General features: G+C 43.0%; 3 protein-coding genes across 6 annotated transcripts in view; all 3 read left to right on the top strand.

Annotated features, from left to right (window-relative positions):
* Positions 1–356: 356 nt before the first annotated feature.
* On the top strand, positions 357–18343 carry LOC141800348 (multiple epidermal growth factor-like domains protein 8). Of its 2 annotated transcripts, none has more exons than XM_074682805.1 (44): positions 357–803; positions 1462–1651; positions 1758–1921; positions 2015–2224; positions 2362–2542; positions 2830–2918; positions 3142–3355; positions 3462–3645; positions 3941–4086; positions 4184–4294; positions 4610–4761; positions 4877–4978; positions 5117–5264; positions 5594–5757; positions 6133–6336; positions 6491–6688; positions 6849–7097; positions 7259–7377; positions 7678–7809; positions 8043–8156; positions 8340–8423; positions 8635–8874; positions 8983–9167; positions 9288–9501; positions 9630–9870; positions 9989–10121; positions 10328–10578; positions 10670–10780; positions 10867–10985; positions 11074–11311; positions 11408–11579; positions 11707–11870; positions 12001–12136; positions 12233–12464; positions 12539–12665; positions 12763–12973; positions 13255–13469; positions 13562–13757; positions 13864–14032; positions 14123–14315; positions 14405–14575; positions 14708–14838; positions 14980–15112; positions 15208–18343. In XM_074682805.1, the coding sequence occupies exons 1-44, from the start codon at positions 780–782 to the stop codon at positions 16702–16704; spliced, it is 8658 nt and encodes a 2885-aa protein (XP_074538906.1). In that variant the 5' UTR covers positions 357–779; the 3' UTR covers positions 16705–18343. The 2 variants fall into 2 exon arrangements, with proteins under 2 accessions (XP_074538906.1, XP_074538907.1); XM_074682806.1 differs by having other exon boundaries at positions 4613–4761.
* Positions 18344–19483: 1140 nt separating this feature from the next.
* Positions 19484–22495, top strand: LOC141800355 (uncharacterized). The gene is made up of 3 exons (XM_074682821.1): positions 19484–19608; positions 19858–20325; positions 20682–22495. Exons 2-3 carry the CDS (start codon positions 19902–19904, stop codon positions 22064–22066), a joined length of 1809 nt encoding a protein of 602 aa, XP_074538922.1. The 5' UTR covers positions 19484–19608; positions 19858–19901; the 3' UTR covers positions 22067–22495.
* Positions 22496–23751: 1256 nt separating this feature from the next.
* erfl1 (Ets2 repressor factor like 1) overlaps positions 23752–26058 on the top strand; it is a 95284-nt gene continuing 92977 nt past the window's right edge. Inside the window, exons 1-4 of one of the 3 annotated variants that reach the window (XM_074682830.1) lie at positions 23752–23799; positions 24103–24186; positions 24870–24955; positions 25063–25212. The gene's annotated coding sequence lies outside the window, so the exon portion shown is untranslated. Of the gene's footprint in view, positions 23998–24102; positions 24187–24869; positions 24956–25062; positions 25213–26058 lie in introns of all 3 variants that reach the window. The other 2 variants (XM_074682831.1, XM_074682829.1) reach the window with 2 other exon arrangements.

Here is a 26058-nt window from a genome sequence, read left to right on the forward strand (position 1 = left end):
TCAAAGCACCATCTTTATTATATAAGTATATTTGTCTGAACAGTATAGGGGAGTTAGTGTAAAGACGTTCCCTCAATAATAGGCACAATGGAATAACAGATCCACAAAAAAAAATTGTTGTCACAGTTTGGTGTACATCTGTTTAGCTTGCATAAAATCGATGTCACTAACTGATCTGAAGTCAAGAATCTTACTTTGACTTATTTGGATTTGATAACAAATAAGTTCCAAGTTGACTCTGTACCGTAGACTGTCCAATGCTCTATCCAGATGTTAAAACGTTTTTTTTCTCTCCACTGGATGGCAGTGGTGGGTTATATCACTTGCGGCGCTGTCTTTTGTGTTGCCAACCACTGGTTGTGCTAGCCTGCCATAAACACCAAAACAACGGACATCTGTCCCGAGAATGGGCTGCTGCGATCGGCTCGATGCTGTGACTTGTTCCGCCATTAGTCAGTCGCTTCTCCAAGCAATGTAATGGGCGAGACTTGTATCATGATTCTGTGGTCACGGAACGATGAAGTACAGGAAATAATGACTTGAATTGGTTGAATTTGCAGCTGCTCACGATTGCGCATCTGGATCCGTCTGAGCCGCAACTGTTAGCTATCGAAGAGGCTAGCCTAGCACTGCAGTGTGGTAGCCCCATCCAGGGCTGCAGGGACCCTGAACCAGCTGCGACGAGCTAGTTCAGCTAGCTGTCAGTCTTAGCACTCGTAGACATTTAGTTAGCTCATGTGGTAGCTAGCTTTGAGGGGTCATCGAAAATGTAAATTGTCATGGGGCCAAAGAGACGGAAACTGGTGAGTACGACTGTGCAAATTGTGAACTAGCCAGCTAACGGCCTCTGGCTGTTAACGGTATTCTGTTAGCCAGGCTAGCTTAGCAACCCTTAACATTAGCTTTGTTTTGATAGCCTGCGGAGACCCCTGCTTTTAGATGCTAGTACGCTTCCTAGATATGATTATTTGTATGATATGCTTCTAATTAAAGACATGCTGATTTATTAGCAGTGCTTTTGCTCAACACTTTATTTTTCAAATTCACGGTGTAATACTATTTACATTTTTAGGTGACTGGTACGCAGATGTCTGCATATAACGCTAACATCAAGCTGTTAAAGGTTGCATTGGCGACTGAAAATCTATTTAATTCTACTGTTTAAGGGGATTTGCAGCAAACCTGGCGTTAAAACCAAAATCTTGTGAGAGATCTGTCTGTGTAGAGATATATCACTACCTATAGAGGGAATCATGGGCTACATGAAACAGTTTGACCCTTGGCTTCCCAGAGAAATAATCCTCAATATCCGATGGGCATAGATCTTTTTTGTGTGGTCTATCAGGATCTTGACTGATTGCTCGGGTTGTCGTCCTTTGCAGAATAATTCTGTTACATATCTATGATGGCAATTTGTCTAACTAGATGATTCTTTCTCACGTTTTGCTTCACATCATCCAGGCTTTGCCAGTGATGGCCTCCCCGCTCCCTGTCTCCGCTATCCTGGTGGTCCTGTTGTTGGCTGGGTCACCTGTGTGTCGGGCAGGGGACTGCAAGGGCCATAGGCAGGTGTTAAGGGGACCACCAGGGTACGTCACAGATGGGCCAGGAAACTACTCGGTTAATGGGAACTGCGAGTGGCTAATCAAAGGTATACTGAGCTAAAATACTGTTATAGTTCAGGAAACATTAAAATGTGCATACCTAAATGTTTAACTTTTCATTTTCTTATTCCCACTCATTTTCTTATCCTCTAGCTCCCAACAACAGTCATCGCATTGTCTTAAATTTCACCTTCATGGACACAGAGTGCACCTATGACTACCTGTTTGTATATGATGGAGACTCCTATCAGAGCCCTCTCCTGGCTAGTCTGAGTGGAAACACTCTGCCTCAACCTATCGAGGCCAAGTCTGGAAAGGTAACCAACTGGAATGAGATGAGAGAAACTCTAAAACAGTCTAACTATGAAACTTCATAACTTTATGTCTGTTATTAAACATTCTTATTTCAGATGCTGCTCCATCTCTTCAGTGATGCTAATTACAACCTGCTGGGCTTCAATGCTACCTACACCTTCTCTTTGTGCCCTGGAGCCTGTGGTGGGCATGGCCGCTGTGATCCTTCTACATTAAAGTGCCACTGTCATCAGGGTTGGGGAGGAGCAGCTTGTACAACCCCTCTTTGCTCCCAGGCCTGTGCAGTAAATGGCCAATGTGACAAGGTAAGAGTGGGGAGGTCAAATAATCGCATTACAAACAGCCAAATGGCCACTCATCCTTACTTAAAAACAAATATGATGTGCAGCTTCTAAAATTATGATACAAATTCAAGTATTTAATTCTCTGTGTTTCACTTCAGAAAGGAGAACGTTGCCAGTGCAACCCTGGCTTTTTAGGTCATAGCTGCCAGCTTAGTTTCCATGATGACAGTGGGGCTGGGCAGTGGTGGCGTGTGAGTGAAGAAAACCCTTACACACCTCCAAGGACAGGTTCTGCTGGTGTGTACCTGTCCTCTGCTGGAGCCATGTACTTGTTTGGCGGTAAGAGGGACAAAATCTGTATGCTCTGCATATATCTGTTTAAATGATGTTGTATATAACTCATTATCTTTTTAAATGATCAATATTCCTTTTTAAGTATATCTTCATTATTGTGGCTTCTGACACTGTTTATTACTTAGTTTATGTGAAAGGGCCAAGTATTGACTAAACATCTGGGAGTTAGCTGAAGCTGTTGTCCCCTTTTTCACCTTAGTCTTTACTTTTGTCTGAGAGTGTTTTCAATGATTAATCAAATCAGTGTATGTAAATGACTTTACTTTTTCCAGGGTTTGACCTGAACAGAGCTCTTGGCGACTTGATCAAATATAACTTCACATCCAACCAATGGGATAGCAGGTCTTATGGTCATTCTCCCGTGAGTGGTTTGAATAAATGCTAACTAGAGTACACATGCACATACACACAAATTACCAATCATTGCTTAAAAAACAATTACGTCTTTTTCTAATATTTATCAGGTTAACTGAGTATGCAAAAATCTTCTTTTTGTGTTCATGTAAACAAAGTCAACAATATTAGAAGTACTTCTGTCATTGTTTTGCTTTTCATCCTCTGGTTTTCCTCTTTGGTATTGTCAGGTGGCGCGTCACTCCCACACTGCTGTTGAGTGGATGGGTAACATGGTTCTCTTTGGAGGAGAGCTGGCAAATGGCTCCCTCGCAAGTGATGTCTGGATGTACCGGCCACTTCGTGATGACTGGCAACAGCTCGGCTTTTCCAATTCACACGGTGCTCCTAAACTGGCCAATCATGCTGCAGCTGTTGTGGACAATTACCTCTATGTTTTTGGAGGTAGGGTACACACTATATCCTGGGTTTGCATCATCAAGAGTCATTTCTAAAACAATAAGTTGTGCTCATGCAGCTTCTTTATTTTCTTTCTCTTCGTGGTGGCCAGGTCGCACAGAGGAGGATATGTTTTCCTCCTCTCTGTATCGGTTTGGCCTGCACGGCTCTGGACGCTGGGAGACTGTTCAGCCAACTGGTGGGAAGCCCCCAGCCACCGCAGGACACTCGATGGTGTTTCACAGTCCATCCAGGACTCTGCTGGTCTATGGTGGCCACCGTCCAACCACTGCCAGGTACACACTATCTCACACGGGAGCATACTCACTACAAGTTATGCACATTTTTCCACACACTTGTTTTTATGTCATTGTTAAAAATGGGAGTTAAATCCGTCCTTTATGCTTTTGAATTTTTCGGTGTTGCCGAATTAATATTTCTGCCTTTTTTGTGCTCACTTGGAATGTCACATAAACAATGCTTCTTGAAAGAAAACACTTAAATTACCTCTGTGAAGGTATCAGCAGAGGTAGAAAATAGTAAGAAATCTATCTGGATGTTAAAAATACTTTCACTCTTATGCTTTTTAAGGTTTAGTGTGCGGGTGAACAACACAGACGTGTTCCATGTGGACAGGCGGTTTTGGACTTCCTTTCGTTCTCGTTTCCCAGCAACAGGTCCCAGAGAGAGAGCTTTTCACACAGCCACTGTGATTGGCAACTACATGGTGGTCTATGGTAAGCATGAGGAAATAAAGAAATTATCATTTGATGTAATCAACCCCGCGCTGTTCTGTGTGTATTAATCTGATTCCTGCCTGTGTGTCCCTAATAGGGGGGAATGTCCATATTCATTACCAAGAGGAGAAGTGCTACGATGAAGAAATCTTCTTTTACCATCTGGGCTGTCACCAATGGGTGTCTGGAGGGGAGAGATGGTCACTCAGTAAGTTTTATTCAGCCAGTATTCACACTGTTTAGGAATAGTTAACAATGTGGCATTAAATAGGAGTATATGACTTGTATTCAGAAAATGAATGACTGGTATATAACTGATTGTAAAGCAGTTATTAGCATGTGCTTACTCAAAGATTTTGTAATACAGACCGGAAAGACAATCTGGACCAATGTTTTCACACTTAAGATTAGTATCATCAGTGCATACCACACTTCAACTCTCACACTCCAACTTTCATCCATTCAGTTATTTTATTTTCACTTCAGCAGCACCTGGGCTGATAAAACTTTATTTTTGCTCTAGGAGGAGATACTGTGCGAGGCCGTTATTCACATGTTGCTGCTGTGATGGAGGGACGAGTGCTGCTGGTTGCTGGTGGTTATAGCGGTGTTGCTCGTGGAGACTTGGTGGCGTACAAAGTACCACTTTTTGTCAGTAGTGATCAAGGCGACAGGGTGAGTGAAAGTTTCATAACAGGGAGGAGTGGCAGATTTATCTATGCTCTGTTTGAGAGAAGATGAAAGATCAGAGCTCTTGAACTTTTATTTTGTATCTGTTTGTTTTTACCAGGATGCTGTTTGTGCTGAGGCACTTGATGAAAGTATGTGCCTTAAGAATCCAGAGTGCAGCTGGTGTGAAGGTCGCTGTCGAGAGTACCAGCCCACTAATCCGGTAACTTTTTAACTCCCATGTCTTTGGTTGTTCACTCATTATGTATTTCGTATTCTGTCATATACTACCTCTGATCTGTCTGTGGGGACATTTGTTAGGTAATGTTAGAATTAATAACCTTTTGTTGTATTTCCTCAGTGTGGCAGTACTGGTTGCCTGGGCCTGGCTCGCTTCCTCTCTGATTGCCAGTCATGTCTGGTGTTCAGTGGCACCCCAGCTTCGCTTGCCCGTGCTCCAGGGGAGTTTGGTTGGTGTGTTCAGAATGAGTCCTGCCTACCTGTGTCAGGTGAGACCCAGGGAGGGAGGAAGGAGGGCAGAAGAGAAGGGTTAAAAAGGACATGTTGGGTGCTGACATGGGAGGGATTTGACTCCTGTGTGGCGTGTTTCAAAAACGGAGAACACTGGCTTGATTGCACCCAGCTGAGATTGGGCAAGTTACTCAGACGATGATTTGACTTGCCTGCCCAATCACAGCTTTTTTAGTGCAATGAGGTCATGTGGTCGCACTCTTTTGGAGCACGCACACAGGAGTCCCAGATCAGGCTGCTGTATGATGAGATTTTAAGAGGTCAGGTGTGTTCCTTTTGTGCTGACCTCTCCCTCTCGGTCTCACAGAGCGAAGTGCGTGCCGTGTGGACCAGATCTCAGGGGCGTACGGCTGGTGGGGGGAGCGTACCCTTTTCCTAACCTCCCTCCACTCCTGTCGCACCGAGAACTATGTCCCGGGACTGCACCTGCTCACCTTCCAGCACCCCCGCAACGACTCCCAGCCTGACAAGGTACGGAGTCCAAATCTTAAGTGCTAACTGTACCAGCTGTGGTTTCATTTACTCCCCTCTCCACTAATACTTATCCCTCCTTCCTTCCTCCAGCATTGCTTTAAAATTCAATCTAGTTCCCCAAGTTCACTTATGTGTTTGTTTCTTTTCTTGTTTTTTTCTACTTTGTGCTCCTGGCTTTCTAACACCCAGACACCTTAGCTCATGTCTCTTTTTCTGTTCTTTCCTCACTGTCTGTTTTTGAGTATGCTCATAGAGAAGAATCCTTTTTGAAAAGTCTGTGAATCGCTGTGGAGCAAATTTGTAGAGAATAGTGCTTTTGTTGATGTGTCTCCACCCTCCACTATCCTCCATCCTCCTCACTCCTTTCACCAGGTTACCATCCTCCGCAGCACCACCATCATCTTGAGCCCAACTACGGAAATGGATGTAGCTTTACAGTTCAGGGGCTTTATCCACCCACTGTGGGGAGCCCCTCCGCCTGCACCCCCTCCCACAGACACTGTCTCGATGTGGGCTCGTATCCAGAGGCTCCACTTTGAGGCTCGAATGGCTACTGGACCCAATTCAAGCCAGCTGGTGAGGGAAAGGCATATGAACCATTCAGTTTATTTTTTATCCAGTCAGTGGTTGAAAAATAAACTGGATACATAAACTCTTTTGTGAAATATATATAAAGGCAAACTGTATTTAAAATACTCTTCTACATTTTATCTGCTGTCTAACCGAGCAGGAGGTGGTGGGTCGTTGGGCAGCCCAGCAGGAGAAGGAGTTGAAGCTGCTGTCTCGGTCAGATGGGAGTAAACTGTTCTCTAACCTGACCAGAGGGAACCATTATCTTGTTCAGGCTGAGGGTTACCTCAACAACTCAGGCTCTGGACAGACCAGCGAAATGGCCCTGATCTGGAACAGAACATTGCCCGGAGGGAGTGTAAGTACTGTGATTTTTAAACCCGTGCTTCTCCACAAAAGAAAAGAGGTTTATTCTTTTGCATTTCTGTCATTTTTCTACACAATGAGTCTCATTCAGTGGAACAAACCAGCTGACCTCATACCCTCTTTTCTTTCCCCATAATTTGCTTTCATTTCAGGAGATCTCCTTCTTGTTTCTGGAGCCCTACCGCTCAGGTTCCTGCTCAGGGTACATGTCTTGTTTGGCCTGTCTGTCTGACCAGTCTTGCGGCTGGTGCCCGTCTTTGTCCCGCTGCCTGCTGCGTGACAGCCCAGACCTTGAGCCCTGCCCTGAAGTAGAGAAGGAGGAAGGTCAGCGCCATCTGCTGTTGGCACCGCAGCACTGCACCTTGTGTGAAGAATACAGAGACTGCTCTGCCTGCACTCAGGTACATCACTCTGAATTATAATATATATTAATATTTCACTAGTATAAGAAGCAGTCTGTTTTTATTGTGTCTAAGAGGGATCAAGGTTTAACTGATAACTGATGATGACCTCCATAAACCAGATTTTAGAGTAGTAATGCAAAGCTAACTCTGGCCAACAGGACCCTTATTGTGAGTGGCAGATTAACTCCAGCAAGAAAGGAGACTACCAGTGCAGTCGACGAGGAAAACTAGATGGTTCCATTCGTGATCCAAGAGGATGCCCTAAAGTCTGCAATCAGTGAGTTGGAAAAGCTACAATGATTAGTCATAACATCAAGACTCCCTGCCTAATATTTTGTATGTATAAAGCTTTGCAGCACAAAAAAAATTGCAGTGGAGTGTGGATAAAAATGTACAGACCTTTGCTCCATGTGCACAAACAGGTGCCACTGCAAAGTGATGACCATTGTAACTCACTTCACCTGTTTATAGTTATGGCTGATCACTGTGTAACTTTTATACAAAAATACCATTTTTGAATAGCTACAACTCACTCTCAGTGTCCCCCTCGATTCAATCATCTTGTTATCTTTTTCAGGAGGAAGACATGTGGTGAATGCCTCTCCAACTCCAGCCAGTGTGCATGGTGTGAATCAGCCCAGGCCTGTTTCTATTTCGCTGCCTACCTCACAAAATACCCCTATGGAGAGTGCAGGGACTGGTATGACAGGTAAAATACAGAGGTTTTTAAGCCTTCCCTACATTTTATAATTGGAAGCTATGATAACTCTGACATTTTTGCTTGTACCTAGTTTTCTGTTAATTTTGGTGATCACATACAGTAATGCATATATTATTTGAACTTAAGTACAGATTACATTATAAAGACAATCTGTTCATTAGTGAGTTGAAATACACCTTTGATGAATAATCTTATTTTCCTGTTACTCTTCACTCCTCCAGCGTTCATTCGGTCCCTCAATGTAAACAATGTTCAGCTTTAAACACATGCACAGACTGCTTGAGAACGTTCCAGTGTGGTTGGTGTGGTGACTACAACAATCCCACAATTGGAAAGTAAGTATGGCGCTTGTCCAACTCTTCTTTTCACACAACAAACAAAGAAAGTTACCATAGCGACAACATTATGGTGAAGCAAATAACCAATACGTGATCAATAAAAGTTAAGTTAATAAAAGTCATGAGTTTCAACGGGTTTTCAGAATTGGTTTGCTCAACTTGTACTCCTTTTCTTTTCAGATGTTTGAGGGGAGACTGGGCAGGAATGGATGACCCTTTGGTTTATAACTGTAGTGTTGCTGTTGCTGAAGCTCGGGCTGCTAAGTAAGAAGTGTCTTGTTGTGCTCTGTTACATGATGATTGTTCAATTCTGTACAAAAATTTGGTTCTGGCCACATTTTCCTATTTACATTTCATGTTTCCTAGAAAACCTAATAACTTAGTGGCTGACTAAAACAGAGCTTCTGAATAGAGCCATAATACAATGGGATTTTATACCTGTATGTACTTATCTCCTCTTGTCTTGCTCTCTCAGCCCTGAACCTCAGACTTCAGCCCCTCCCAGACCCCTGGACATGGAGATGGAGATCGAACACTTGGAAGATGGAGAGCAAGATGCCATCTGGTCCTACCCCACCTGCCCTGATGTAGAGGAATGCAGGCTGGGTCTCCACCACTGTCACGACTACGCCACCTGCATTAATACTCCCACATCGTATGAGTGCCACTGTGAGAGGGGATACACAGGAGACGGCACACAGCACTGCAACCAGACGTAAGAGTCTCTGCTGATCCATGTCTGACTCTTTTTGTGGCTATCAAACTGAGTTTTTCTTAAACTTGACGTGTTGACCCTTTTGTATTGTCCTCCCCCCTTCAACAGGTGTTACAACGAGTGTCGTGAGGGCCAGTGCAGTGGCAGCCCACGGTTTGAGTGTGAATGCTCTCTTGGATGGACGTCTGACCCTGCTACTTTAGTTCTCAGTGGTGTTGAATGTGATGTGGACTGCGGCTGCAACTTCCATTCCACTTGTATTACAGCACCAGGGATCTGTGATGAATGCCAGGGTGAGACTTAACAAACACAGCTTTTTTCAATAACATCTTCACATTTAATCAACTGCACAAGCCCAAGAAAGTGGATTCAAACAAATTCATTTCCTCTCCTGATGTTCTTTTGTTTTTCAGACTGGACCACAGGGCCCCACTGTGAGCACTGTCGGCCAGGAAGCTTTGGGTCAGCCTTGTCTGGTGGCGGTGGCTGTGTGCAATGTGAGTGTAATGGCCATGGCGACCCTCTGCGGGGATACTGTCACAATCAGACCGGCCAGTGCTACTGCACCCACAACACTCATGGACCACACTGCGAGTCCTGCCTGCCTGGTTATTATGGGGACCCAAGGTAAAGAGATTTACATTTTGAAAAACAATGCATTTTTTTAAAGTTAGTAATCACAGTGAAAAAAAAACACATGATTTATTTTTGTTTATTTTTTAATTATCACTTTTCTGTCCCTCTCTTCTTATCAGGAACAATGGTACATGCTACCGGCAGTGTCAGGGCCGTTCAGTGCTGCTCTCCTCCACCTCCAATTCTGCCATTCCCCTCTCTTCTTCTCTCGGATGGAGAAGTGGCACAGAAGGGAAAGGAGGAATTTCTCATTGTCTGTGGGTCCTCTCTGTGACTGAGAATCTTGCACCTTGCCTGCCTAGGCATCTGTGTCCACCTATCGCCTTAACTCTTCACCCAGACTCACACACACATTGTAAAGTGAGTACAAACTTGACCAGGCTCTATTTACAAGGTTGAATGTAGATAATCATGTATCCTAACGGTATTTTTCACCGTGTCTCTATCTGTATTTGATCTCTGCTGTTTTGTTTTGCAGAGCTCCTATGTCTACGTATTTGACGGTCTTCCTCGCTTCCTGGGTAATGGCGTTGTACATTCAGATCACAACCTGATTGGGGCATTTTGTGGCACCACAAGGACTCAGCCTATCACAGTGGAGGCCACTTCAGGTATCCATTGATAAGTTAGTGAGTGGTCACTATACACCTAAGTACACCAGACCACCGTACACCTTAAACCAAATTAACTAACTAATTAGCAGTGTGAAATATAACCCTTAAATGTTTTGTTTCTTTGATCGTATGATGCACTCAAATTATACCATACATAGTGCTATTTGTACTAAATAGATATGTTGTTGTTTTTTTATTACCAGGTGTGATCTCTGTCTACTTTGAGGCCAATGTCAGCTCAAACGAACCCCAAGGCTTCAATGCATCTTTCTGGGTGCGGCAGTGTCGCTACAGCTCAGATGAAGGTGAAGATGGGTCACCTGTGTGTCCAGGTGGAGCCCAGTGCCAAGGTGGCCTCTGTCAGTGCCCTCAGGGATACGCTGGGCCACACTGCGACCGACCTCTGTGCCCTCAGGACTGTGGGATTGCAGAAGGAAGAGGAGCTTGTAATATAGTAAGAGATGGCTGTATACATTACATTACAAAAAAAGTAGGTGGGACACATTTTTTCTTATTTTGCTAACCGATGTCTTTGTCTGTATCAGTCTCTGGGAGTGTGTGTGTGCACTGACAGCTGGGCTGGCTCTGACTGCTCTGTTCCTCGGGATTCTAACAACCTAGTGTGGGAAACACTGCTTGATACACAGTTGACTGTGGTGAGAGCCGAACACAAAACAAAGCATTAGACAAAAGATTCAGTTAAATCATTTCAAGAAATCACATAATCACTGCTGCTCCACAGAACCAGGCCCACAGGTTCCTCCACAGGATGGGCCACACTCTGGTGTCTGGACCACAGGGCTACCTCTGGATGTATGGAGGACTCTCTCTGGCAGAGGGAATTCTGGGAAATGTCTACAGGTAGAGCAATGTAGCATTTTAGGCAACTTAATATTGCATGCTCCTTCCTTAAATACAAAATAATGCATTTTGCCCCTGGTTGGGTCAGGTATTCTGTGGCAGAGCACCGTTGGACGCAGATGCTAACCAGCTCTGTGGAAGAGGGCTCCACTCCAGACGCTCGCTATCACCACGCTGCTGCACTGCTGACCAGTCATGAATCCGGCTCTGGAGGCCTCGCAGCAAGCCACAGCTTCATGTTGGTGGTGGGTGGGGTGACTCAAAATGGTGTTGCCATGGATACCTGGAGTCTCAATCTCAGCAGCTTAGTCTGGAGAGAACACAAGGTAAGAACTCAACCGATCAATGAGTAAATCAAGAAAAATAAGAGCAGAGGTTATTAAATTTTTTTCCCTGACTAAATACTTTTCCTTCACTGACAGAACTCACTGCTGCCCCCAGTGGCGGGCCACACTCTAACTGTACGCAGAGACTCCTCTGTGTTGCTGATTGGAGGTTACTCTCCAGACAACGGCTTCAACCACCACCTGATGGAGTTCAGCCCTCACACTGGAAACTGGACCATAGCTCCTCATACTGGCACACCACCTACAGGTTCTTTAATAATATCAGGATGTAGAGTCGCAGGACTACTTAATGAACATTTTGAACAAATGACACAAAGACAGTTGCAGAGAAGTCAATTTGTCATTTTTGACATGTCCCTGTAATGTTCCCTCAGGTTTATATGGTCACTCGGCAGTTTACCATGAGCAGACTGACGCCATCTATGTTTTCGGAGGGTATCGCTTTCACGTGGAGACTGTGGAGCCCTCAGGAGAGCTCTATAGTCTGTACTATCCCAACCTTACCTGGTCTCTGCTGGTCCCCTCACAGGGTAATAAGGTAAGAGTTTCACTTGATCTAGTTCCCACCCATTTTACAGGCCTGTAGGTTTCATTTGAAAAGCATGTCTCTTAAAGCTTTGCAAAGAAGTTAACTCACCTTTTCTTTCTGCAATGTCTTTGCTGCACAGCCCCTGTCTCGTTTCTTCCATGCTGCAGCCCTAATCAAAGACACCATGGTCATTATTGGGGGGAGGACTGAAGCAGAGGACTACAGTAACTCAGTTTCTCTGTACCAGATCAACTGTAACACCTGGATACAGCCTGGTGAGTGTCTTCACATCTTTCAGCAGATTAATTTATGGTCACGTGATGACAAACAACTCTACTTAGCTGACAAGATTCCCCTGTCTTTTCCTTTAGTCTCAGCTGTGGGAGACCCAGTAAACCGTTCCGTGTCTCTTGCCATGACAAGTTGGGAGGGCCGTCTCTTTCTGTCAGGGGGCTTCAATGGTGTCACGCTGGGTAGACTCCTAACCCTGTCTGTGCCCTCTGACCCCTGTGCCCTGATGCAAACACCGGAGCCCTGCAACGCCACCACAGGCAGCTGCCTCTGGTGTAGGGGGACCTGTGCTTCCTCTGACACTGCTGAGAGGTAATTTATTGGCCGAATTAAATTGTTAGCACCATGCAGTTACAGTACTAAATGTATCCATCTCTCTCCTTTAGAATGGGCTGCTTCACTGGCCAGTTTCTTTGCTCCCCAACCCCTCGTCAGCCCGATCAGTGTCGCAGACTGAAGACCTGCAGTGAATGCCTCGCCAGACACCCTAAAACATTCTCCACTTCATCACAGGTGACATACAATATCCCGACTCGTAACACAAAAAGTATCTTGGAGTAAACCTGCCACTGTCTGTCAACTAAAACCTTTTATTCCATGCATTTCCTAGCCGGCTCTGCAGTGTAAGTGGTGCACAAACTGTCCGGAAGGTGCCTGTATCAGCAGTTCTGTAAGCTGTACATCTGAGCACGACTGCAGGATCAACCAGAGAGAAATATTTTTGTCCAGCAACTGCACTGAGACCAGCTGTGAGGCTTCTGACTGCCCCAAGTGTACTGCTTCTGGAAAATGCATGTGGACACGCCAGTTCAAACGCACAGGTACTAACAACAGGAATGTCAGATTTCCTTTCCTTTCTTTATTGTAAACTTCCAGCTCATATGAAAATATGTTAGAGAATGCCAGGTGTATATTTATTTTGAGTATAATATTTTTTAGCATTATTTATTTATAATTTTATTTTATTTGGTTGCTGCTCTGACTCCTGAATTTCCACTTAGGGATAAATAAAGTACTTTTTGTTCTACTCTATTATATTCTGATATCATAGATGAGTAAGCTGTTCTTGTGATTAAGATTCACTGTGTTTTGTCTTTTTTAGGTGAAACACGGCGCATCCTCAGTGTGAACCCCACCTATGACTGGACATGTTTCAGCTACGCCCTCCTTAACGTCTCCCCCATGCAGGTGGAGTCTTCTCCCCCAATGCCATGCCCTCCACCTTGTCACAGCCTTCATAACTGCAGCCTTTGTCTGGGCTCCCGAGGCTCTGATGGGGGCTGGCAGCACTGTGTGTGGAGCATGGCTCTGCAGCAGGTAACACTGCCTTTTCTCAAACTACACAGACTACTTTTGAGTTATTTAACTGATTCTAGTTTAAATAGCTAACCTCGTTGCCAATCTTCTAGTGCATGAGCCCCTCATTCATGCCCCTGCGATGTGAGGCGGGTCAGTGTGGTCGCCTGCTCTCTGGGGGAGACTCTTGCTCTCCTCAGTGCTCCCAGCTCACCCAGTGCTCCCAGTGCATTGCCAGACCTCAGTGTGGCTGGTGTGCTGCTCGGGGTGGAAATGGGGCTGGACGCTGCCTCCAGGGAGGACTTGATGGTGAGAAATATCTCAAGTTCACTGTTAAAACGTTGTATTTTTTGCTTAATTTCGCTCACTTCATACTTTTCTGATTCACTCACTATCTCCCACTCTTGTTCCCCAGGTGTGAGCGAAGGTGTTTGTCCCCTGAGAAACAGCAGCTGGTCCTTCCTCCACTGCCCAGAAGAAGATGAATGTGCAAATGGTCATCACCACTGCAACAGCACACAAGATTGCCACGACCTGTCTCAGGGATACCACTGCACCTGCAAACATGGTTACATACTCAGCAGGTAAGATCAGGAGTCAGTGTTTGAGCCTTTGGCAGAATTAGCACTGTAAATGAAAAATTGAGTAATACATCCTCCTGTTTTCTCCTGTAGTGTCTCTGGTCAGTGCGAGCCAGTGTGCGCACAGGGCTGTGTGAACGGGACGTGCATGTCTCCTGGAGTTTGCCGGTGTCACTTTGGATTTGTTGGAGATAACTGCTCCTCTCAGTGCAGCTGCAACAAACACAGCAACTGCGCTGGTGTTAGCAAACCTGATGTGTGTCTCGAGTGCCACAATAACACTATCGTAAGTGCTTGTAGTAAGAAAATGCACATGCTGTAAAAACTTGTTTTCCTTTACCTGTGATGATGATTTATTCTGGCTCTTATCTCCAGGGCAAACACTGTGAGAAGTGTAAGCCACTGTTTGTAGGCTCTGCAAAAGGGGGCGGCACTTGTCGTCCGTGTCGAGATTTTTGCAGGGGAAACAGTGGTGTGTGTTTATCCCGAGATGAACATAAAAAAGCCCTTGAGAACCCAAGGCTCTTCCCTCTGGACCCCAGCACCGTGAGTGTCTGCTTTTATTGTGGCCTACCTCTGGTTATATGTGATAACAGAAACACCAGGAGTGTTTTTTCTTTTTGAATATTCTGGTGCTTAACTCTTTTCAAGGGCTCCAACTCTCTTCTTCTCTTCCAGATTCAGGACTGGGTGTCCGAGGGTCCTACAGAAGAGAATGCTGTGTGTGTGAACTGCCAGAACAACAGTGTAGGGGACAAGTGTGAGAGTTGCCTCAGTGGCTACTTCCTGTTGCAGGGAAAATGTGAGAAGTAAGTAATGTTTGGCGCATTCCTTGTCTGATGTAATAGTTGTCCATAATAACCACATTTCTGAGACATTTTGGTTCTTTTTCAGCTAAAAATGAAAATCTCCTCCTCTTCTAAGTTTGTTTTTTCTCCTCTTCAATGCAGGTGTCAGTGTAATGGTCATGCAGACACATGTAATGAACATGATGGTACAGGCTGCCCTTGCCAAAACAACACAGAGACGTCCTCCTGCCTCAGCAGCCCTCAGAGTGACAGGAAAGACTGCTACAGACAGCAGGTATACACATGCTAGATGTTATCACAAACATTTGTATGACTTTAAAATATGACTTTGTTTTTCTTGAATTTTAATTGCTGTGATTCTCTATTTAGTGTGCAAAGTGCAAAGACTCCTTCAATGGCACACCTGTGAATGGGAGACAATGCTACCGTCAGTTCAACGTGGACACTGAGTGCTGCTTCGACCCCACGTCACAGACAAACTGCTTCCATGATCCCACCATTCGTAACCTTCCCAAGGGGCGCACTGTTTTTTTCGCTGCCCAGCCGAAGTTCACAAACGTGGACATACGTGTCACTATTGATGTAACTTTTGGGGAGGTGGAGGTGTATGTGTCCAACTCTCATGACACCTTCATTGTGGATGTGGACCGGTTCACAGGGATACACACCATCAAGATAGAGGAGGAATCAGCGACTCGAGGGACAACAACGGGCACAGAAAAAGATTCAGCTCCTTCCCCCATTAAGGTGTTTGCCAATTCTTCATCCAGTCTTGGAGGTCCTGTCCTTTCCCACAATCCACTGCAGCTTCAAGCCAAGGCTCCAGGAGCAGAGAGAGAAATCAGAGAGGAACGAGCAGAGGGACTTATCACCTACATCACTGTGTGGAAGCCGCAGACGGTGCTGATCGTTCGAGCTGTAAGAGATCGTGTGGTCATCACCTTCCCCCACGAGGTTCACTCCTTGAAATCCAGCCGCTTCTACATCGCACTGAGAGGGGTGGGAACAGATGTAAAACAAGGAGAGTCCCAAGGCTTACTATTTTTGCGACAGGACCAAGCCCACATCGACCTGTTTGTCTTCTTCTCTGTTTTCTTTTCCTGCTTTTTCCTCTTCCTGTCTGTTTGTGTCCTCCTCTGGAAGGTCAAGCAGTTCTTGGACTTCCGACGAGAGCAGCGTCGCCACATCCAGGAGATGACAAAGATGGCGTCAAGGCCCTTTGCTAAACTCACCATTTACCTTGAGCCGGAGGAGCCTCAGCTCATCTACCTGCCCTCAGCTGGGGGAGGGGTGGGGGGCAGCACTGTATCACTTGCTCATGCCCGTACGGGCAAGTTAGGAGTGGTGGTGGGCCAGAGGGGCAGGGCAGGAGCTGTCTCCTACAAACATGACCCAGGCTCAGGACCCACAGCCCACCACCATCATCATCTTGCCCTGGGTGGAGGGGGCAATGGAGGGCAGCACCTTCCGCTGCACTACCTTAACACCCATCACTATGCCAGCACCACAGCTGGCACCCAAGCCTCACACCATCATCACCCATCCACCTACAGCGGTTACCAGCACTTTTGCCGGTCCGACCCCTTCCTCTCTCAGCTCATGGGCTTTTCTTATTCCACTTTTAAGGTCGGGCCCATCACTCTGGAGCCCACAGACGACGGCATGGCTGGGGTGGCGACTGTCCTCTTTCAGTTACCTGGGGGTGTTTTGGCCCCAAATCGTGCCTGTCTTGGTTCTGCTTTGGTTACTTTGCGTCAGAACCTTCAAGAGTACTGTGGCCATGGGAATGGAGGAGGGCACCCTGGGGTTGGTGCAGGGCGTAAGGGGCTTTTAGGAAACCAACATCTGACCACTATGGCTATGTAGGAAAGCAAAGATATACATTTAAAGAAGGCAGGGATAAAACAGTTTAAAAAGATGGTTTAAACCTTTAAAGTTTGTGAAAAATAATAAAGTAATTTTTGAAAGAAAAAAATAAAACCAGAAAGAGAGTTATGACAGAGCCAGTTAACGTGAGCATTTTGAACAGAGTTGTACATACACTGTATTATGAATTATTATGTGTCTTTTATTGTATAATGCATTGCTATACTGTATTTCAGTGCTTCACATGACCAAGCCAGCTGTCTCTGGAATGCACTACAACTGCTATACGTGTCAACAAAGCAATGTTGCAACCGGTCTGCAATCACTACAGAGGTATGAGCACACTAGATAGATGCTCTTGTACGACACTGAAGCTGGGCTGTTGCTAGAATCCTTCTTATTGACCAACAAAGGTGTTAGAAAAGGTGCATCCGCTCTCTTTAGAACCAACATGTGCTTTGTACCCCAAAAAAGTGACAATCAAAATTGCCGTTAAGAACAAAAGACTTCAGTAGGCTCAATGTGCAAGATTTTGATTGTCAGCTCAGTGCAGGAAAAAAAGTCAAAGATGCTTGTGAGATGTTTTTTTATATATCATAGTCGATATGAGTAATTTATAATGGTATCTCAGTATATGGCAGGCTTTTTTTAGCTACATGTTTCTGTTAAACAGACTCGTTCACCTGCTCTGTTGTTTGTTTATCTGCTCATCTGCCTTCACTTCTTGCCTTGTCTGTGAGTCAGCTGGCTTACACTTAAAACGTGTGTTGATGGGTATGTGTGATACAGATCCTGGAGAACACAGTTACAACAGCATATGTTACATCGTCTTTTATGAATTGTTTTATTGAAGAAAAGATGAAGGATAAAATCGTTAGTTTCTGACCCTATCATATTATGAACTGCAGCAGGTCCATGAAGAATGAAAGAGTTTGTGTCCTATCGAAACATTTCATCACATTTTGTTGGAAAAAATGTGCATCTGTGTTTGGCTAGTATTGCTGGACTGCTTTACAGGCACCATGCCTGCTTAGATGACTGTATTAGTCAATCATAGCTTGATCAAGAAAAATTAGACATGGAAGAAAATACAGTAAAGAAATGTTGCTAGTTGGAAAGTTACATTTGGAAGTTCTCCTGGTGAGAGACGTGGGAAGACTTGACATCATTATTATTTGTTATGAGACTGAATATCTTGTTCACTGTTGATGATGTGTTTAATTTTTTGTTGTTTCTTCTTTTTGCACTGCATGGAGGCATTGAGCCCCATTTTTCATGTAAAACACTAAGACGGGAACTCGTCCAGCCTCAGTTAGCGCACAGCGCCATGGATGAACTCAGAACCATGCTACTGGCTTTTCATCAGATAAACAAAACCATTACAGGTTTTAAAACAAAAACTAAAAGTCAACTAAATCTTAAGCTCAAATAAATACTGTCACTATTTATAACAGTCATCCACAAATAAGCATTAAACAGTTTTCTGTCTTGTATCTATGTCTGTTTTTTTTAACATACTTTATTTTTGTACATAACTGTTGTGTTTTTTTTCTTGTTTTTAAAGAAGGGAACAGTGTTAAAAAGAAGATTGTCAAGATTCTCTGACTCAAGTTGGCTGAAATAAAGTCTGTGGAACATGTGTGTGAGTGTGTTTTTGTACAGGGTAGAAAATCTGACTGCACTGATAATATTATGTATATAAAATGGATTGAATTGGTATTGAAGGCTTCAGATGACACTATCATTAAGTATGGACTTTATGACATGAAATTAATTTATGTTTGTGGACAGGATTGTGAATAATTGTAACTTCCAGTTAGATAAACCTCAGGTTTTTGAAAACATGTTTGATGCTTAGTCCTCCTTTTGAACTTGTCTTTTATAAAACACGTATCAGGGGCCAAATGTGAAAACAGTTGTTCTTTGACATTTTATTTTGATGGTTTATAATTAATATTGAATAACACTCATTTAAAATATTGCAATTTGAGAAAGGGTTGGTGTAAGTATTGTTACAAGTAGATATGTACAAGGCAAATATCCACGTTAACAAAGTCCGAATATCACATTCTGTACATTGTTCAGGCTACCACATTGCGTTTTTTTATCACACCAAAAAAGCTGGACAATGGTAATTGTACTCCAATGACTTTTATGCACAGAAGTTAGAAGAACAGAACTTAGGGAAAGGGCTTTTGGGTATTCTGCACCCTTGACTTTGAATTTCTTGTGGAATAATTTGAGACTCAAGAAACTGGTGTCACTGAATGTCATGAAATCTAAAATTAAAGACCTAGTGACAGCTGCTTAACAGTGCTAAACACTCTTTTGTTTTCTGTTTTTGTAAGTCTGTGTTCTTTGCAGCTGCCTGTCTTGGGCAGGTCTCTCCTGGGAAGAGATTTTGAACCTCAACCGGGACCAGCGTAGTTAAAGGAAAAATTATATATTTATAAATGGGTTTCATCGTATTATGCGTATGACTTTTTAGTTGTCTGACTTAATTTGATGAATAATTTCCTCTTGAAAAGTGTGATTTTTATTTGTACAAACCCTGCCTCTGTATCTTTTTAAATCAAACAAAATGAAAATAAAACGATTATTTTTTCCGTGTAAAACGGCAAAATATCTCCTGACCAGTTCCCTCGTTTACTCACGCAGAAAAAGAACTAAGAAAGGTAAATGGTTGGATCCCTAAACTGGAATAGAAGTTGTCGTATGTTCCTTGTAATACTTTGTGGGCGGTAACCTGGACGTCGCACGTGGGACCTGATAGGCCAGAATCACCGGAAGTCCGGTTTTGTGTTATTGTTTTATTAACACCACACACAACGCTGATGTAGACGCTAAGGAGACGCATGCAAAAACATCAAAATATGTTTGAATTGAACCGTAGACACCGCAAAGGTTAGTGTTTACCATACATCTTACAAATGTTGAATGACAATGACAGCTGCTTTGTTTCTGTCAAACTACAGTAAAGGAGCCACAGCGTTAGCATTCAGCTAAGCTAAAACTGCGGTAGTGTAGCGTAGCAACGTTGCTAACATATGATTGCAGGGATTTCCGCTTGTTTTGCTTTTGCATTGCTGTAATTTGAATTGATTCAACTATTTTTGTCTTTCATTTGTCTGAATAATGTCCTCTGATCCACAGCACACTAATGGAACAGAAACCTAACCCGAATTAATGTTAACACCATGAAGATGAAACCTGCCAAGAAAAAGTCTTTGTACAACAAAGCAAAGACACGAAAGTCACTATACGACGTGGTCGTGGTAAAAACTGAATGTAAATTAGAGGAAGACTCTCATGAAGTCTACACTAACGGAGAAGATCTCAGCGTTCAAATCAAAGAGGAACCTCACTCGCCTGAGGTCAGTGAAGAGCTCCATTTAAACTCATTAAGCTGCTCAGACTCTAATCCTGACACTGTGACATCCTGGTCAGATGCTCCCAATCAACACACACTCATTAAGGACGAGTTTGAGCACCCAGACATTGAATTCCCTGAAGGTGTTGTGAAGGATGAGTCAGAGGCATGGATAAAAGGAGAGGAAGATGATGAGGATGTTGCAGACGACATACAGGAAGGTTTTGGAGAGGATGAACAGGTTTGTGCAGGTAAGAGACAAAGATAAATAACACTTTTGGCTTTTGCTGGGTTTCTATTAATATTCTACTGTTTTATGCGTGTTGTCTTTCTAATTAGTTAATTTTTGCATTTTTGTGATTAAAAACCCTTCACCTGATGAGAGGCAAGTTTCGTTTCTCCATTTAGCTTTTTACAATAACAAATTTTAGTGTCAGATATGGTGAAAGCAGTAATGGTATTATGGGGGATTCTTACAGCATGTAAAAAGCTTATGTGTAGCTTTTGTAATCACCTGAGGCTTTGGAACTTTAAGTAAATGTATTTTTTTTAAATCATTATTATTTACTTATTGTTATGTATTGTCTTTGTGTCTCTTCTTACTTAGAGCCATCATCTGAGTTCTTTCCATGTCCTCACTGCTCCATCTCCTTTACTGACTTGGAGTTCTTGGAGAAGCATGTGAAGTGGGTCCATCAGAAACAATATCTTGCCAGTCTGAAGAAATGCCTAACAAGCCGCACACTGAACCTCATCCCAAAACACACCTGCACTGTCTGCAGTGGCACCTTTACCTCTAAAGTACAGCTGAGGATCCATGTACGTGAAGCGCACCCTTCTGCCCCTCCCCGTCGGCTTTACCCCTGTCCAACCTGTGCACGCAGCTTCCAGTACCTGAAGAATCTCAAGAATCACTGTCAGCGATGGCACAACATGGCTGTGGTGACCAGAGGAGGGCATCTCAGCTGTGCAGACTGTGGGAAGAACTTCAAAGCTACGTGGGGTCAAGGGCCTCATTTGTGCCATGAACCAGATACCACAGAATCTGAGGACAAGCCAATCTGCCTGGATATTGGTTTGCCATGCCCAGAATGTGGCAAGATTTTACGCACACCTCAAAGCTTGGAGGATCACATGCGAACCCACACAGGAGACCGTCCGTTTGTCTGCAAAGATTGTGGCAGGAGGTTTGTGGAACGAAGTGGTTGGCGGCAACATATGAAAATTCACACAGGGGAGAAGCCATATAAATGTCAGGTCTGTGGGAAAGCCTTCTTACGATCACACCACCTCAACTGTCACTTAACCACCCACTCTGCCAAGAAGGAATATTCTTGCTCTGTGTGTGGAAAAGAGTTTGGATTAAAGGCAAGTCTAAATCTTCACTTGAGGACACATTCCAGTGAGAAACCTTTTCACTGCAATGTTTGTGGGAAGAACTTTAACACAAGGAAAAATCTGAGGGTTCACAGCAAACTTCACAACAGCGAGAAAGCTCACCAGTGTGGGGACTGTGGACTGAAGATCGGAGATCTAGGGGCTTTGAAAATTCACCTGCGGACACACACCGGAGAAAGACCCTACCACTGCACAGTCTGCGGAAATAGGTTTATTCGTCTTTCACATTTACGAAACCATCAACGCACCCACACTGGTGAGAGACCCTACAAATGTGATGAATGTGACAAGAGTTTCACTCAGTCTGGCGATCTGGTGAAGCATAAGAGGATACACTCCGGGGAAAAGCCCTTTGAATGTCCAGACTGCCATCGCTGTTACACCTCCTCTGGTGATCTGGGCAAGCATCGGAGGAGTCACACTAACCTGCGTCCTTACACGTGTCCAGAATGTGACAAAAGCTTTCGCTTATCAGGCCACTTGAAAACTCACATGTTAACTCACACAGGGGAAAAGCCGTTTTCCTGCCCTAATTGTCTCCGCAGGTTTGCTCGCTCTCACCATCTTTCTGGGCATGTGGCTAAGTGCCGTTAAGATTTCCAAAGAGGACTGTTGTTAAGCTTGCCTGATTTAAAGTGTTTAATTATTAGAAATGTATACAGTCTGCTACTAACTTTTCTTGATCTGCCCGTTTAAGACAAAACTAATATCTGTATATAGCTATTTAAAATATCTTTCTGTAACCATGAAGCCAGATGACTGTTTAACTTATTGTAAAAAGTGAAATGAACAAGTTAATTCTATTTGTTGTTGCACAGGACTCCTTGACAGACCTACCCAATGTGTTGTTTAATTTCTTCCAGGGTAGATGAACTGGTTTAGCAGGACACTATGGTATTTGAGGTTTGAGTATGTGATATGAATCAGTGGGTAATTGGGCGTGCAGATTATGAACTGTTTTGTTTTCTTCCATCACCGCTGTGTAATATATATAAAAATGTAATAAATTACATGATGAATGCACTTACACTGTGTTTGATGCAACTGTGTGCCAAAGTACTTTAAGAGACAAAAGTATCTTAATATCAAAACTGGAAAATTGACCCACAGATTTCTGGGAATTACAGATTTCACAATTACTGAGAAGATTGACAGATAATCTGTTTTAAAGACAGATGCTGTGCATCTAATAAAAAATTGATCTAGAGGAGTTACAGTTAAGAAAACCATTAGTACTGGAAGATTGCTGTGGCAGTCATTTTATTCTGTATCTGCTTTATGATAATCATGATGGTATCCACAATGATGTAAAGGAATGTAACCCTTGTACTGAAAAAGCACTTAGTCCTTGAAGGTTTCTCAGCTGAGTCTATGATTATGAAACTTCATATCATCCTCTGTTGGTGGACTGTTGCATCAAGTTTCTCAACACTGAAGCTGGGAGGTCATCAATTTATCCTTGACCCAGGAGTAGATCTTGAATAACATTATTGTGTCAAAAAAGTTAAGAATTTCTCTCTTTAACCTCTAAAATTGTAAACTGCATGTGAATGTAAGAAAAAGCTGCAGAAATTAATTTAAAAACACCTGCAATCACTTTAGGTTTTTTCTGAGTGAATATGGAAAAAATAACAATAAAACTAGTCTGGCAGGGACTGGAGGGAAAGAGATCATTTTTAATATCTGAACTCTTGTGCTAAGTGACCAAATGAAGATAAGAATAAAAGTATTCCTATTGTGTATTTTGCTGCAAGAATTCTTGCTGCCATATTTTATAAATTGTACTGGTAAAGCAAACCTCAGCCAATGTACGCACAGGGAGCCTCCTCCCATTTCGTACAAGCAGATCACTGATTCAGCGCGCGGTTCATTCCGAATCCACGCCACGGAAGTGACGTCATGCAAATATACAAAACACCCACGGTTTAAGACAGCGGATTTCACTGTGAATAAAATAGGGAAACGTATGTCAGGTCTGTGTTCAGAATGTTCACAATTAGAAACGGTACAGCATGTATTACTGGTGTGGAGTAAGTATAGGGAGGAGAGGAAAAAGGTGATACAGATGTTGTAGAGGGAAAAACAGGAATTAACATTGGGTAGTTTATTAGGGAGCACATTGCAGGAAGGATTGGGTATTTTGATGAATTATTTGAGGGAAACTGGGTTAGGTAATAGGATATAATTGTGGGGGGTTTTTTTGTTGTTTTTTTTCTGACCATGTCTTGACTCACACTCCAGTCCATTAGGTGGCGGTAAATGCACCTAAAAGTTGGTTGCCAACCGCCAATAAAACGAACGAAAGAAAGGATTTCGCTGTCTGTCAGGTAGAAAGTTGAGTACATTGTTTGTCAAACCCTTGTGTGTGAAAAGCTCCTTACGTTAGACACTGAGCTTAAAAATGTGTAAACACATCTGACCCGACAGATACAAGCCCAGTATAATATACTTAGATGATGTGAAGTCACAATTAACTCTGGCAGTAACATAAGCTAGCACTCACGTCATCTACAACAGCAAGCTAGGTAGCTAGAGGAGACATGTTTTGTTTTTGTTTTTTGTTTTTTGTTTTGTCTTTGGTTTACAGTTAACACAAACATTAAAGATAAGTTAAATTTGTTACTCTTTAGGCCAAGTTCTCAAAATGTATCCAAAGTATGAGAGAAAACTGGATCTTTACTTCATTCAATGGACAACAGATCCTGTGGTCTCAGGTAAGTGATCTGTCTCATTCAGCTCAGAAACTACCCAGTCTTTTTATGTTTAACAGTCTATTCTTTGGAAGAAAAACTTTTTTTTTTTCATCCAACAGTACAACATTTTACATGCCAGGTCAAGTTATTGACATTTTGAACACTGATTCAGTTTTTCTTACATCTATTTTAAAACCATTTAAGTAATTATTGACTCCACAGTGAAAATACTACACAGTATAAAATATAAATAATATATTTATTCAAAATTATTCTAACCAATGACAGAAAAGAGAAAAGTATGTGTCCTGAGTATGTTCTGGCTTTGGATGTTACTGGCAGTTTTGTTTTTGATGACACTTTCAGTCTTTTATCTGTATTTGAAAAAAAAGGGGGATATGGCACATTCATGGTGAAATACCTTTGTAACTATATGCGTCTATAACTATAACTATGTACGTATATACTATCTTGCTGACACAAAATCTCAGTACCTAGATGCAATTTTGTGGCTTCCGAAGCACTCAGCATCATAGAGATCACACTCAGAAACAGACACCTCTAGTGGCCAATGCTTATTCCCACAAGGCACATCAAGGATGAGGATTAAATTAGGTCAAAATCAGTGTTTAATTGATGCCCTAAATGAAGTAAAACAGCTGCCTTACTTTTTGTGTGTAAGCATCTGCCTTCTCTATTTCAAGAACATTCTCTCTCGATGAAAAGAAAGAGGAAGGCAGCCAGTCAGATGATCCAATCTTCAATGATTAACATAGTAGTCTTGTGGAAGGTAAGTTAATGACTTCCTCAGACATTTAATAAGTCAAGTTGTTCATTGTTGAAGAATGATCTGCCTTGACCTATGATGCTGAATCTGAATCTGATTCATCACATTAGGAAACTTCAAACCTGTTCAGCCCAGCTTTGCACACCCAGAGACCTGAGGAGTCAATGTCGGAGCTGCCAGCTCCTCACTTCCATGGGAACCACGGAACCACTTGGCGAAGTTTCTGCAAATCCTGGGGACAGGATCTCGTGGGTGTATTGGTAAGAATCTAATTTTCTCAGAAAGATACAACTCCCGACTTGCCTCAATAGGGGTAAGCTGTTAAAATCTCAGGGATTTCTGGACGCAAAGGTTTCTCTTTATAAGTAAAGGAGTTTGATGCTCTATTATTGATGCTAACAGTTAAAACAAAAACATAAAATCATTTTGAGTTATTTTCAGATAGCAGAAAAATATATTTTAAAGAAATTTCTCTTATAATAGTAAGAGGGTTTTTAATAATTTAGAAGGCTACTGCCATCAGCGGCATGGAGAAAAATCTGTTACCACTTTTGATTCTTTAGAATTTAGTTTGAGAAATTGTAATTGTTTCTTATTTTATTATCCAACCCAGTCCATCCATGTGCAACACAATCCACAGAAAACTAGCATAAGCAGTCCTCTCTTGTTTGGTTTAGTGAAATATTCAACTACTAGTGTACTTTGAAAAAAATCAAAGCATGGTTAAGTTTTCCACATGACAAAAGAAACCCCAGGGGGCTTGGGAAATGCATCAAAAATACCTTCAAAACACATCAGAAAACTGGTTATGTCAAAGTATCCCTGAGGTGGAAAACACTATTTTAAAAACAGAATGCATGAAAAACATTTCTGGAAAGAAGATGACTTCCTTAAGCTGTGTGTTTGCCTTTAAGTTTTTAGGGTTGCAATCACCCCCTCTGTCTTGTGTACTTCCTGCGTGGATCGAATAGATATCTGCCTCTTGCACAGTGCAGTTGTCAGAGGAAAACCTTGCTTACACATTCATTTACATCTAGGATATGCATCACCAGGACAAGGGCCACAACTAAACCTGTCTCGGTCAATTCAGTGGGAATTGGTCTATT

This window comes from Halichoeres trimaculatus, unplaced genomic scaffold, assembly GCF_033239565.1.
Source record: "Halichoeres trimaculatus isolate MK-OKI-2021-1 unplaced genomic scaffold, fHalTri1.1 fHalTri1_scaffold_12, whole genome shotgun sequence".
NCBI lineage: Eukaryota > Metazoa > Chordata > Actinopteri > Labriformes > Labridae > Halichoeres > Halichoeres trimaculatus.

What these genes read in the sequence shown, in the direction of transcription:
- LOC141800348 (XM_074682805.1), top strand. Translation starts at nt 780, where the DNA reads ATGGGGCCAAAGAGACGGAAACTG. An exon ending in GCTGAAGCTCGGGCTGCTAA is followed by an intron (nt 8,424 to 8,634) that starts GTAAGAAGTGTC and finishes TTGCTCTCTCAG; the next exon opens with CCCTGAACCTCAGACTTCAG. An exon ending in TCCCTCTGGACCCCAGCACC is followed by an intron (nt 14,576 to 14,707) that starts GTGAGTGTCTGC and finishes CTTCTCTTCCAG; the next exon opens with ATTCAGGACTGGGTGTCCGA.
- LOC141800355 (XM_074682821.1), top strand. Translation starts at nt 19,902, where the DNA reads ATGAAGATGAAACCTGCCAAGAAAAAGTCTTTGTACAACAAAGCAAAG. An exon ending in GGATGAACAGGTTTGTGCAG is followed by an intron (nt 20,326 to 20,681) that starts GTAAGAGACAAA and finishes CTTCTTACTTAG; the next exon opens with AGCCATCATCTGAGTTCTTT.